The 14,632-nt window shown below is 41.8% G+C and overlaps 1 protein-coding gene across 1 annotated transcript in view; it reads right to left on the reverse strand.

Moving 5' to 3' along the window:
- Window positions 1-9,361, reverse strand: part of SUCLG1 (succinate-CoA ligase GDP/ADP-forming subunit alpha) — a 43,570-nt gene extending 34,209 nt beyond the window's left edge. Inside the window, exon 1 of the mRNA XM_003420415.4 lies at window positions 9,160-9,361. Coding sequence (XP_003420463.3) covers window positions 9,160-9,346 — 187 coding nt within the window. The 5' untranslated portion in view covers window positions 9,347-9,361. The remainder of the gene's footprint in view (window positions 1-9,159) is intronic.
- Window positions 9,362-14,632: the final 5,271 nt, after the last annotated feature.

A 14,632-nucleotide genomic window follows, 5' to 3' on the forward strand; every position in this document is an offset into this window, starting at 1 on the left:
GCTAGAACAGATTATCGTCACCTTTGAGTAGCCCTCCAAATATGAATTCTAAGATATGGAAATGAAATTCCTGACCCCACTGTGCTCTAACAAGGAACCTGTTTGACACTAAACCAAATATCAAAAACAAAAACAAAAAACCAACACTTTCTGGGTGTTTATGAGATAGGATTCTTAATAGACAGCGACAGGAAAACGGCTAAAATTGCAGCCTGTCAAAGGCGGAAAACTTGTGAAACCCCTAAAAACAAGGCAGTCACATCAAGTTGCAGCTCTCACAGGTTTCACTGTACTGTCTTTTTGCTGTTTGCATTTAGAAGGAAATAATGAAAATATGCTTAAATTCCAAGTAAAACTCACCAAATTTTAAACAACATATGTCATTCTCCCATTCTTCCCCACTTTATACAATCTAAGGCCCAGAGTCTCACAGGCTGAAAGCAGTCTTCCCCGTTCCCAGCCCTGCACCTCCGCTGCTCCTCTCCCTCATCCTCCCGTGGCTCTCTGTAAAGTGGGTGGTAAAGAATGCAAAGGGCTACGTGTAAACGTTGCATCAGGCCAGACTGGCTCCTTGCATTTCCTTACCTCATTTCTTCTCCTCCCACATTATCACTGAGATGCCTTAAGTAACAAGAAAACAGCCTACACTGCTTCTGCTGTAGAATCCAAAGTGGTTCGCGGTGCAAACCTTCAATCGTCTGTCAACTGCTTAAAGAGGCTCAATCACAACAGCCCATCCTTTGAGTTTAAACACACACCTGAACTCTATGACACGGCCACCAAACAACTATAGTAAGCTATTTCCTGTGGTTAAATTTAGAACACAGAGTGTACGCTGGTGGCCAAACCTGAAACATCTCTCATGTTTCAATTAGAGCTTCACTGCACTCAACTTCCTAAGCATTTAATTCCACTTACATTAACCTATATAAATTCCATTTATATAAAAAACTGTACAGTGAAGATTCCCTAAATCTTCACATGGCATTCATGACTTGTAGATATAATGGGGTTGGGGGGACTGTAGAGAAACTGAAATTAAGAAAAATGGAACCCCACCCTTCAGCCAAAGATTAAACAGGCTCATAAGACAAACAATGATACACACAGCTCAACCATGTACATGAGACTAAATGGGCACATCAGCCCAGGGGCAAGGATAAGGAGGCAGGAAGAGACAGGAAAGCTGGACAAACGGAAATGGGGAACCCAAGGCCAAGAAGCGGAGAGCGCTGACATGGTGCAGGGCTGGCAACCCATGTCATAAAACGATATGTATTTTAATTGTTTAATGAGAAACTAATTTGCTCTATAAATCTTTACCTAAAGCACAATTTTAAAAAATTATTCAAATCAAAATAAACCCCTGAAAAATAAAAAAAGTTTTCAAAGATTGGAAACTTTTAGGAAGTTTTGCAAGATGAAACATAAATGTGGGAGGAAAATCAAAGTACTTATCCTCAATTTCATACCTACCATCCACAATAAACTTTTTAAAGTTACTAATCTTTAAAAAAAAAAAAAGAATGGAACCTGAAAACATTTTTATGTGGTCTATCACAACGTATGTAAAGAGGTGCACATATCTGTTACCCTATCACATTATTTCTAAGTAAAATTATTTTAGGTTAAATTTATTTAAAGTATCATTGAAATACTTTTAGAGCCCTAGTGGAGCAATGGTTAAGTGCTCAGCTGCTAACTGAAAGGCTGGTGCTTTGAATCCACCCAGCAGCCCCATAGGAGAAAGACCTGGCAATCCACTTCTGGAAAGATTCCAGCCAAGCAAACCTCACCGGGCAGTTCTACTCTGTCACATGGGGTCAATATGAACTGAAAGTTTACTCAACACCACCTTCCAAGAACTACTGTAAATTCCTTGAGTGTAAAGACTGTGTCCTGTTCATCTTGGTGTCTCCCATGGTATTAGGTGCAATGCCTTACACAGAGGAGAAGCACAGGAACTATCATTAATTTGACTAAATTTCAGAAAAAGAGATTGAGTCTACACAAGAAACACACACATCATGCTAAATACTGCAAGTTCCATCTCTTTTTGTTGTGAATTGAAGGTTGTTAATCTCAAGCTGCAAATGGTCAGCAAAGAGAAAAAAAAAAAATCTACCTCTCTGTTTGTATACGCAAAGATCATAAGTTTCCTTAAAATCCGTATGTGGACTGCCGGCCCTAATACTATGTGGTCACCAAAGCTCCAGGAATACAGCACAAATTCCATGCTGACCTATTTTTTTTTTTAATATATAAATGAAATCCAGAAGTAATAACACAAATTGACTATTTCACTCAATGACAAAAGAATAGAGTTTACAGCAAAACACACCATGGGAAAATTTAAATGCAGTGACAAACCTGAAGAGGGTTTTCAAAATGTGTAACAGTCAAGGAATTAACCTGAACAACATGAAGAGCCAACAAGAAGACCAAAAACCCAACAGAAAAACGGACAGGTCAGAAACAAGAAACACAACGGATGACAAATGGTAAATCAGCAGATGATGAGATGTCCAACTTAACTACTCCTAATAAAATAAGCATTAAATTAAAATTAAATACTAGGGCAGCAGGAAGGCCTGAGGCTGGCCATCCAGAAGAATTGCCTGATGGTAAAGTCTGTGACTGTCACACCCTGGGCAACCTCGAGGGGACGTGGTGGAGTCACCTTCTCTTCAGGTTCTTACAAATCTGCCAGGTTAACCCTGAGACTGCATCCCAGAGCAGCTGACACATGCTGTTGTTAGCTGCCAACTCATGGTGACCCCACGTGTGCAGAGCAGACCTGCTCCATATGGTTTTCAAGACTGTGACCTTTCAGAAGCAGTTCGTCCAGCTTTTCTTCCCAGACACCGCCGGGTGGGTTCAAATCACCAACCTGTCGGCTAGTAGTCGAGCACTTAACTGTCCGTGTCACCCAGGGACTCCAGTTGGGAGCCTAGCCCCAGGAACCAGAGAGGTCTGGGCTCGAGTTTCTTCTCTGCTGCTCACAGGCCATGTGACCTGGGGTGGGTCTTGTCCTCCCTTAGCTTGTCTCGCCGTCCGTAAATGGAATAACAGGTACCCTGAGGAGGCTGAGACGCTGATGTGAGATGGTCCTGTAAATTGGGTAGCACAGTGCCTGGTACACTCCTAAACTGGGCTCACAACTCGAAATGCGCACAAAGGTAAGTCATTTCCAAAAAACAAAAAACATACAGTTCCTACTTTAAAATCATGAAAGTCCAATCAGAAATGTTTTATCTATGTTTCATGTACAGCCTATATGTTTAGGTATAAATACACTCATCAGAGTGTACATATAATGTGTAGTATACACACATACAGTTGTAAGTTTTTAACATAAGAAACATTTTTAAAACTACAGCCTGGCTGTAAAATGGGGAATTATAATAACAGTATCTAACTCATACAAAGATATAAAAATTAACTTAGTTAATATTATAATACATACAGCACTTAGAACAGTACCTAGGATACAGCAAGTGTTTTATCACTATGAGCTATTTTATAATCATAGTTATTACTGATGCAGAATGAGCAGACCGAACTGCTTTGAGATGTTCATTGTGCCAGGTTATCTGCTGGGTGCTACGGATTCAGGAGTGAACAGGATAACTCACGCCCTATCCACCTAAAGCTTCCTGCCCTGTAAGGGAGAGAGACATTAAATGAAGAAACACAAAACAGTCCCAGAAGTACAAAGAAACACAAAAGTACAAACTGTAATAGAGGCTAGGAAGGAAAGGGGCTGAGTAGCCTAAGATGTGCTTCCAACAGGGGTGATAGATTTGTGTCCATCATCCACATACTGAGTCTTCTTCCCCACACAGAGTGGCATCATTTATAAAATGGCTAATGGCATTAACAGTGCAATCTACGGCAAAGAACACCTGCCCAAATGGGACTCAAACCACAGCCCTGTGTGACCAAGTACCGTGTTGCTAACAGCCTGAGACTTTGTTCATGAAAATACTCCTTGTCCAGCTCGCCTCTCAAACTGCCTCCCTGTTGCTCATTTACTCATGCATATATCAGTCATTTAACAAATGTATGCTTATTAATCATCTGCAATATACAGGCTGTTACAGTCCCACTGGTAAGGTCCTTACAACACAGCAGAGTAGCCTGGCAGTCCCCTATCCCCAAATAAGCATTCAAATATGAAATAAAATATTCACTTAATATTGACTTACAAATGAAACTTAGTTGGCTGTAAGTACCATTATTTCACCATATCTAAGATATAATTGATTTTAAGAGGTACCATTACGTTAAGTACAAGAAAGAAAAAACAATTTGGCAAATTGATCATAAATATACTTCTCAATTTTAGAAATGTAAAAAAATGTGAATCTAAAGCAACGAAATGCTTGTTCTTTGGTGAAATGAAATCATTCGTCTATACTTAGACAAATTATTTTTTAAAAAATCCCTAATTACGTGTCTCTGGTAGAACTCTGCGTTGAGAAAATCAAATCACTTTCTCATGGCTACATTGGTACACTCAGTTCAGGAACACGTGTATTTCTGAAATGAAGATTTGTTTCTTTGATGCAATAGCAACAGATGCTATTATGAGAAGCACCACTGTTGAGTGTGCCCTTTTCCAAACTACACTTATAAATGTTTCCTTGATGCTGAAAACAGGCCAACACAACCTGGCAAATACACGGCAAAGGTAGATGGTACCTTTGAGCAGGGTAGTCACATTCTCAACAAACCACTGAGGCTGCCAAAAAGTCCCAGCTTCAAAAAAGGAGGTGCAAAGTACTGCATAGGAGGAAGTATTAGTGGAAAGGACACAGAAGACAGCCAAGAGACCTGGATTCTATATTAGCTTCCGATATTAGCTACGAAGCATAACCTTTCCGGGTTTATTTCTTCATTCACCAAAGAAAGGTGTGGGACCAGCTGGACTTTAAGTCTCAATTTCTGGCATTAAAATACCATAATTCTGAGGTTCAAAAATACTGGGTCTTGTTCTCTATTTATTTTAAAAGACTCAACCTACAGGAACTCCTGGCTTAAATGATCTTGCATTGCTTTACATTTCTTGAAAAACTTCCACTACCTCACCTTCAAAGGTACTTATGAAATCCTTAAACTTTCTCATGGAATGATCTTTCTCATTTTTTCATTTTCTCTCCCCACTTCAGCCGGATTCTTCCCCTTTTTTTCATCAGCTATAAAACTGCTTCTTTGGCTCAGGAATTTCTAAACATTCAGGGCTGTACCCCAACAGGACTCTGGAAGGAATCTACAATCTATTTTTCTGTATGTTTTTTGCTTTCTAACTCAAATCAATATTGCAACACTCCTGACCTTCAGCACACAATGTGCCATTAACCGGAACTTAAAAAAACAAAGGGGACAAAATTCCCCAGTATGAAGGGTTCCATTACTAACTTCAGAATCTAAGTAATTTATGACTGCCTAAAAAAGTCTGCTAAGTGATGTTGTTGTGGCTGCCGTTTTTCAAGTAGGTGTAGAAATGGGCTTAGAAATGTGGCATGGGAAAGAGAAAAATTGGGGGATTTGCAGGTTTTCATACAAGAAACACGGTAGGCTGAAACCCCTTTAATACAGGAGAAGCCTTGGTTTACATCTCAAACCTCTCAGATGCTTAATAACAAGTTAATCTCATGACTTGGATAATTAAAGACCACTCGGGCAACAGAAAGCTAAACAAGATGATCTCTTAAGCCTTCCTGCTCCCGGAAGACTAGGAAGAAAGAACTTCCATTTCTGTGGGAAGAGAATTGTTAGGTATTGCTGAAGGCAGATGAAAGAACCTGATCTTTGAGACACATTTTCTTCTCTAGACTCTCCTCCTCCTAAGACAGGGGACCTGTGTAATGCTGGCATCTTTCAGAACCTCATCCTCACAAGACTCTCGGAGAGAAAAACAGGCCGGCATCGCCTTCCTGGGCTTTCCCACCACAGTGGCTGTGCTGCGTATCTGGCCTTCTAAAACCCGTTGCTGTCGAGTCAATTCCGACTCATGGCGACCTTACAGGACACTATAGGGTCACGGAGTTTCCAAAAGAGCGCCTGGTGGATTTGAACTGCTGACCTTTTGGTTAGCAGCCATTGTACTTAACCACTACGCCGCCACCAGGGTTTCCCATCTGACTCTCTCCTACACCCTAATCCACACCCTATTCAAATTAAAGTGGCTTAGGCCAGTACCCAGTACACCTCATTCCTGCTGCTTAAACACTGCTGACCAGAGTGATTATTTAAAAAAAAAAAAAACACATCCGTTGCCATCAAGTCGATTCCGACTCATAGTGACCCTACAGGACAGAGTAGAAATGCCCCATACAGTTTCCAACGTGGATTCGCACTTCCGACCTTTTGGTTAGCAGCTGAGCTCTTAACCTTATTGGGTATAATTAATCTTTTTTTTTTTTTCTCCTACTTAAGAAACCCTCAATTGTCCTTGAAGTTATACAACTAAAAAAAAAACAAAAAAACTCCAGAAATTAAAGCCAACTCTTTCTCATTTGCCAAAGTTATCCAGACAGCCCTCTGTCCTCAAAAAAAAAAAATCGATTGCCATTGAGTCTATTCCAATTCATAGCGACCCTACAGGACAGAGTAAAACTGCCCCATAGGGTTTCCAAGGCTGTAATCTTTACAGAAGCGCACTGCCACATCTTTCTCCTGCTGCGAAGGATGCCCTGGAGAAACTGCCAACCTTTGGGTTACCAGCCAAGCTCTTAACCACTGCACCAGCAGGGTTCCCTTCTGTCCTCAAGGGTACTGGTAATTAAGTGTAACTACTGAGCACACGATGTGATCCATAATTTGTTATGACCCACACAGCCGAATGCCTTCGCATAGTCAATAAAATACAGGTAAACACCTTTCCGGTATTCTCTGCTTTCAGCCAAGATCCTATACACAGGCTAAGAGGCAATTGTTCAAAGAGAACAAGCAGATACTTGTGGTTCAAAATCAAGAAAGATGTGCTTCAGGGTTGTATTCTTTCACCATACTTATTCAATCTGTATGCTCAGCAAATAATCAGAGAAGCTGGACTATATGAAGAAACGGGACATCAGGACTGGAGAAATACCCATTAACAACCTGTGTTATGCAGATGACACAACCTTGCTTGCTGAAAGTGAGGACTTGAAGCACTTACTGGTGGAGGTCAAGGACTACAGCCTTCAGTATGGACTACACCTCAACACAAAGAAAACAAAAATCCTCACAACTGGACCAAAAAGCAACATCATGATAAATGGAGAAAATACTGAAGTTATCAAGGATTTCATTTTACTTGGATCCACAATCAACACCCATAGAAGCAGCAGTCAAGAAATCAAAGGACATGTTGTATTGGGCAAATGTGCTAAAAAAGAGCTCTTTAAAGTGTTCAAAAGCAAAGATGTCACTTTGGGGGCACCTGACCCAAGCCATGGTATTCTCAACCACCTCAGACACATGTAAAAGCTGGACAATGAACAAGGAAGAACGAAGAATTGATGTATTTGAATTATAGTGTTGGCAAATGATACCAAATATACCATGGACTATGAGTCGGAATTGACTCGAAGCACTAGGTTTGGTTTTTTTCGGTTTTATACCATGGACTGCCAGAAGAACAAACAAATCTGTCTTGGAAGAAGTACAGCCAGAATGTTCCTTAGAAGCGAGGATGGCAAGACTTTGTCTCACATACTTTGGACATGTTATCTGGAGGACCAGTTCCTGGAGAAGGACATCATCCTTGGCAGAGGATCATTGAAAAAGAGGAAGACTCTCAATGAGATGGGCTGACACAGTAGCTGCAACAATGGGCTCAAACATAGCAACAATTGTGAGGATGGCGCAGGATCGGACAGCGTTTCATTCTGTTGTACATGGGGTCACTATGAGTCAGAACCGACTGGACAGCACTTAACAACAATGTTGAGCACACACTCATCATTGTACACTTTTAGAATGTAATCCTCTCAAGGAAGGAATTAAGTCTCATCCAATATTCAGTACAAGCACTAGAATTAGGAGCAAAGTGAAAGACAGGAGGCGAGAAGAAAATTAACTTCGGTTGAGTATCTATTACCTACCAGGTGCTTTACATAAACTGCTTATTCTGAATAGTAAACCCTGATCATCCCATACTGCATCATTGCTAAGATGCACGGTTTTTCACTTTTTAACATGTCTTAAATCAGAACAACAACCAACAGTGTGTCTCAACTTTAATTAGCAACTATTTTCCAATGTTAGTGGCAGACAAAATAATGGTACAAATGCCAAGTGTTGGTGTCTCCAATTAATTAAAATATGGTACTATCCTTCCCATTCCATGGGATCTGAAACAAAAGTTGAGAAATAAATTAAGTGCCTAAGTTTAATACTCACACTCAAACACAATGTGACCGATTCCAAAGTCTCTTTCAACTACAGCCTACCTACAAACACAAAGACTTTGAACACAGCAATAATTTTCAATATCAGCACTGCTGTAAGACTAGCAGCCTTGGGGATTAAGTTTTCAGGAACTGGAGGGGTTCTCACGGCGGAGAGGCTACAATTAAGTTGGTTAAAGCCCCAACCAACCCTAAGCTTCTGGGAATCTTCTGGGCTCTGGTAACTCTGGGTGTAAAACCCATCCTTCCTCTGCCCCTACAATCCGTACGAAAGACAATTCTAAGTCTACTACCCTTCTGTACATGGGACAGCCTCACTCCCAAATTTCCTACTGAGGAATTCTTCTCCTCTCTCTCAGTACAGAAATTCAAGCTCCGAGCTAACTTGAACCTGCATCACCTCACTCCCCACTCCCAAGTGGGGCCAGTCTAGACTCCAGCCCCCTACCCTGCAACTCATCAGGTCTGCTGGGCTCCCCGACCCAGGTCCTGGCTCAGCTACCACCACCCCCAGCCTCCATCCACCAGCAGCCTAAGCTCCGCGTCTAGCTATGCTCCCGCCGCCACACACATATACACCAAAGCTGCTTCCACTCCGGAAAGCCCCGACCAGGGTCTCGAGCCCCCGAGGTTCTGCGGTTCCGGGCCCCCTTCCACATACCGCCCCGCTGGGTCATGCCGTGACCTGGGCCAGGACTTTAGGCTCGGAGGGCCCAGAAACTCGCGGAGCACAAGAAGAGAAAGTCCCGGAGAGGCTCACCGAGAAAATAGCGCGTCAGGAGACGGGAGGCGGCAAAGCCGCAGCTACCAGAGGCCATGGTCGCGGCGGCAGCACCTAAGGCTGCGGTCATCCACCAATGACACTCCCAGGCCCCCGGGGACCTGGCAGGGGCCGAGGCACCGGGGGAAGGAGGGTGGCTAGGGCAGTCGCCTGAAGGAATGGTCATACGGAGAGGACTCTTCACGGAGCATTAGGGATTAAAGGTGGACATGAGAAAAGAGTCTTAACATAAAAGTGGACAATGGCTTGGTTCTTCCCTGAAAATGTGAGTTTGTTTGGACATTAATTATACCGGCAGCTAAAGGAAAACCCCACGCGAGATTGGTTGGCGCATAGCATTGTGGGAAATGTAGTTTGCTGGCGGCGACTGGGGTGTAATTTAAATTGGCACATGCGGGAAGGGGAGAAGGAAGATAGGCAGATGGAGAAGGTGAGGGCATGCGGAAAAAATAGGAGTGAAGAAACTGAAGTGAGGTGCGAAGAGCAGTGCCAGAACTTTCTGTATCCCTAGACCCATCTTCCTGTATCTTCTCTCTCCTACTCTGGCCTTTGGAAAGTAAAATACTCTTCCCCACCTACCCTTGTGGGCAGCAGTGAGGACTCAGAGGGATTAGGGATGGTAATGGTGAATCTGAACTTCCAGTGAGGGGCAGAAGGAGACTGGAAAAACCAAAAGCTACCTTGCCCCAAACCCATTGCCATGGAGTTGATTGGATTTGGACTCATACCTTATAGAACTGTCCCCATAGGGTTACCGAGGCTGTAAATGTTTATGGAAGCTGTCTTTCTCCAGAGGAGCAACTGGTAAGTTTGAGCCGCTGTAGCAGCCGAGTGCTTTAGCCACTGCGTCACCAGGGCTTCTTTTAAAAGCTACCTTAAAAAGCCAAATCCGTTGCCATCTAGTTGATTCCGACTCATAGCAACTCTATAGGACAGAGTTGAACTACCCCAGAGGGTTTCCAAGGAGCAGCTGGTGGATTCGAACTGCGGCCGTTTTGGTTAGCAGCCAAGCTCTTAAACACCGCACCACCAGGGCTCTAAAAGCTACCTTAAACCAAAACCAACCCCCTTGCCGTCCAGTCGATTCCAACACATAGCGACCCCATAGGACAGAGTAGGACTGCCCCATAGGATTTCCAAGGAACACCTGGTAGATTCAAACTGCCAGCCTTTTGGTTAGCAGCCGTAGCTCTTAGCCCTGCCCCAGAATTTACAAAATCTACCTTAAAACCACCCACTGTCGTGGAGTCGATTCCGATTCATAGCGACCCTATAGGACAGAGTAGAACTGCACCATAGAGTTTCCAAGGAGCGCCTGGCGGATTCGAACTGCCGACCTCTTGGTTAGCAGCCATAGCACTTAACCACTACATCACCAGGGTTTCCATAATCTACCTTACTGACACTTAATTTCTTGGAATATAAATCTTTTGCTTAAACAAACTATCACACAGCCTCTAACTAACTTTAAGTGTATGAGTGCCTCCTCCCTAGGGATCCTGGAGGTGTGAAGTTCTAGATCAAATGTGACTTTGCTCTCTGAATGGACAAACTGTTCACTCCTTCCATAAGTGGTTTAAAAAAAGGGACATCAGACAGTCACAGAGTCAAAGGGTAAACAAGAAAATAATCCCACTCCCTGCTTTCCACAGTGTTCTTGAGATGTCATCATCATTATCATCAATAAAATTAAAATTCCGATTTACTTAGGTTGTCATTAAAATTTACACTGAGGTGTGTGATTTGTAGTCACATTTTTAGTTTCATTTAATCAGTACGATGCATGATGACCAGAAAAAAGTATCTCAGTATGATTTTAACAGTTTCGTATTTCCATGGGGATAGGTATTTTAGGGTTTTTTTTGTTTTTTTTTTTTTTGTTTTGTTTTTTTGTTCACTGATGTATCCCCAGCACCTGGAACAGCAAATACCTGATACAAATAGAGAACACGTTATTTGGTGAACTGAATTGAATTGATATATAGGGGAAATACTGTTCAATCCACGGACAGTGTTTGCTGAACCTAAGGATATTTCAACCCCTCACAATAATTACACCCTGATCCCTATTCTGTAGCTTGTAAGTAGGGGGAGAATTGCACTAGACAGTATCTGTACCCCTCGTCTATATATACGGGTTGATTTTTGGAGTCAGACAGATTTGGATTCAAATTCCTACTCTGCCAAAGGCTATGTGACCTATGGGTCTCAGGTTTTCTCTCTGAGATGAGGATGAAACTCCCTACGTCACAGGAGTGTTGTAAGCAGTTAATACATTACTATATAAAGCTCTTGGCACCTTATGAACATTCAATAAATGGTAGTTGTTATCATTAATGGAGCCCTGGTGGCACAGTGGTTGAGAGCTCAGCTCTAACCAAATGATCTGCAGTTCAAATCCACCAGCTGCTCCTTAGAAACCCTATGGGGCAGTTCTACTCTGTTTTATGGAGTGGCTATGAGTCGAAATCAATTCCACAACAATGGGTTTGGTTTTGGTTTATTTTCATAAATTATAATTACTGATAATTATTAATCCACAAACCCCCATGCACCTGTCAGTTTGTCATACTGTGGTGGCTTGTGTGTTGCTGTGATGTTGGAAGCTATGTCATAGGTATTTCAGATACCAGCAGGGTCACCCATGGTGGACAGGTTTCAGCTGAGCTTCCAGACTAAGACAGACTAGGAAGAAGGACCTGGTGGTTTACTTCTGAAAAATAAATTAGCCAGTGGAAATCTTATAATAGCAGCAGAACATTATCTGATATAGTGTCAGAAGATGAGCCCCTCAGGTTGGAAGGCACTCAAAATACAGCTGGTAAAGAGCTGCCTCCTCAAAGTAGAGTCTGCCTTAATGACATGGATGGAGTCAAGCTATCGGAACCTTCATGTGCTGATGTGGCATGACTCAAAATCAGAAGAAACAGCTGCAAACATCCATTAATAATAGGAATGTACAAAGTATGAATCTAGGAAAATTGGAAACCATCAAAAATGAAATAGAACTCATAAACATCAACATTCTAGGTGTTAGTGAGCTGAAATGGACTGGTATTGGCCATTTTGAATCTGACTATCATATGGTCTACTATGCCAAGAATGACAACTTGAAGAAGAATGGCATTGCATTCATTGTCAAAAAGAATGTTTCAAGATCTATCCTGAAGCAAAATGCTGTCAGTGACAGGAAAATATCCATATGCCTACGAGGATGACCGGTTAATATGATTATTATTCAAATTTACACACCAACCACTAAGGCCAAAGATGAGAAAGTTGAAGATTTTCACCAGCATGCAATCAGGATGCATTGATAATTATTGGTGATTGGAATGCAAAAGCTGGAAACAAGGAAGAGGGGACAGTGCTTAGAAAATATGGCCTTAGTGATAGAAACAACGCTGGAGATCACATGAGAGAATTTTGCAAGACCAACAACTTCTTCATTGCAAATACCTTTTTTCAACAACGTGAACAGCAACTATACATGTGCACCTTGCCAGATGGAATACACAGGAATCAAATCAACTACATCTGTAGAAAGAGACAATGGAAAAGCTCAATATATTCAGTTAGAACAAGGCCAGGGACCAACTGCAGAACAGACCATCAATTGTTCCTATGTAAGTTCAGGTTGAAGCTGAAGAAAATCAGAACAAGTCCACAAGAGCCAAAGTACAACCTTGAGTATATCCCACTGGAATTTAGAGACTATCTCAAGAATAGATTTGACGTGTTGAACACTAATGACCGAAGACTAGAAAAGTTGTGGAATGACATCAAGGACATCATACATGAAGAAAGCAAGAGGTCATTAAAAAGACAGGAAAGAAAGAAAAGACCAAAATGGATGTCAGAAGAGACTCTGAAGCTTGCTCTTGAATGTAGAATAGCTAAAGCGAAAGGAAGAAATGAAGTAAGAGAGCTGAACAGAAAATTTCAAAGGGCTGCTCAAGAAGACAAAGTAAAGTATTCTAATGGAATGTGCAAAGACCTGGAGTTGGAAACCCAAAAGCAATTCCCTTGGCATTTCTCAAGCTGAAAGAACTGAAGAAAAAATTCAATCCTCTAGTTGCAATAGTGAAAGATTCTTCGGGGAAAATATTAAACAATGCAGGAAGCATCAAAAGAAGATGGAAGGGATACACAGAATCACTGTACCAAAAAGAATCGGTCAACGTTCAACTATTTCAGTAGGTAGCATATGATCAAGAACCGAGGGCACTGAGGAAAGAAGTCTGAGCTGCACTGAAGGCACTGGCGAAAAACAAGGCTCCAAGAATTGACAGAATACCCATTGGGATGTTAACAAACAGATGCAGCGCTGAAAGTGCACACTCATCTATACCAAGAAATTTGGAAGAGAGCTACTTAGCCAACCGACTGGAAGACATCCATATTTGTGCCCATTCCAAAGAAAGGTGATCCAATAGAATGCAAAAATTATCAAACAATATCATTGATATCACACACAAGTAAAATTTTGCTGGAGATCATTCAAAAGTGGTTGCAACAGGACATTAACAGGGAACTGCCAGAAACTCAAGCCAGATTCAGAAGACAATGTGAAACAAGGGATGTCATTATTGACGTCAGATGGATCTTGACTGAAAGCACAGAATATCAGAAAGGTGCTTATCTGTGTTTTATTGACTCTGCAAAGGCATTTGACTGTGTGGATCATAATAAATTATGGATAAAATTACAAAGAATGGTAATTCCAGAATACCTAAATGTGCTCATGAGGAACCGAGAGGCAGTCCTTTGAACAGGACAACAGGATACTCTGTTGTTTAACATCAGGAAGAGGTATGTCAGGGTTGTATACTTTCACCATACTTATTGGATCTGTATGCTGAGCAAATAATCTGATAAGCTGTACTGTATGAAGAAGAATGAAGCATCAGGACTGGAGGAAGATTCATTAACAACCTGCGATATGCAGATGACACAACCTTGCTTGCTGAAAGTGAAGAGGACTTGAAGCACTTAGTGACGAAGATCAAAGACTACAGCTGTCAGTAAGGATTACATCTCAACATAAAAAAAAAACAAAAATCCTCACAACTGGACCGATAAGAACATCATGACAAATGGAGAAAAGATTGAAGTTGTCAAGGATTTCATTTTACTTGGATACATAATCAACACCCGTGGAAGCAGCAGCCAAGAAATCAAAGAACGCTTTGCACTGGGCAAATCTGCTGGAAAAGAATGCTTTGAAGTGTTAAAAAGCAAAGATATTGCTTTAAGGACTAAGGTGTGCCTGATCCAAGCCTGATATGCATGTGAAAGCTGGACAGTGAATAAGGAAGACCGAAGAACAATTGATGCATTTGAATTACAGTGTTGGGGAAGAATATTGAATATACCATGGGCTGCCAGAAGAACAAATCTGTCTTGGAAGAAGTACAGCCAGAATGCTCCTTAGAAGCAAGGATGGTGAGAC

Source organism: Loxodonta africana, chromosome 15 (genome assembly GCF_030014295.1).
Source record: "Loxodonta africana isolate mLoxAfr1 chromosome 15, mLoxAfr1.hap2, whole genome shotgun sequence".
Lineage (NCBI taxonomy): Eukaryota > Metazoa > Chordata > Mammalia > Proboscidea > Elephantidae > Loxodonta > Loxodonta africana.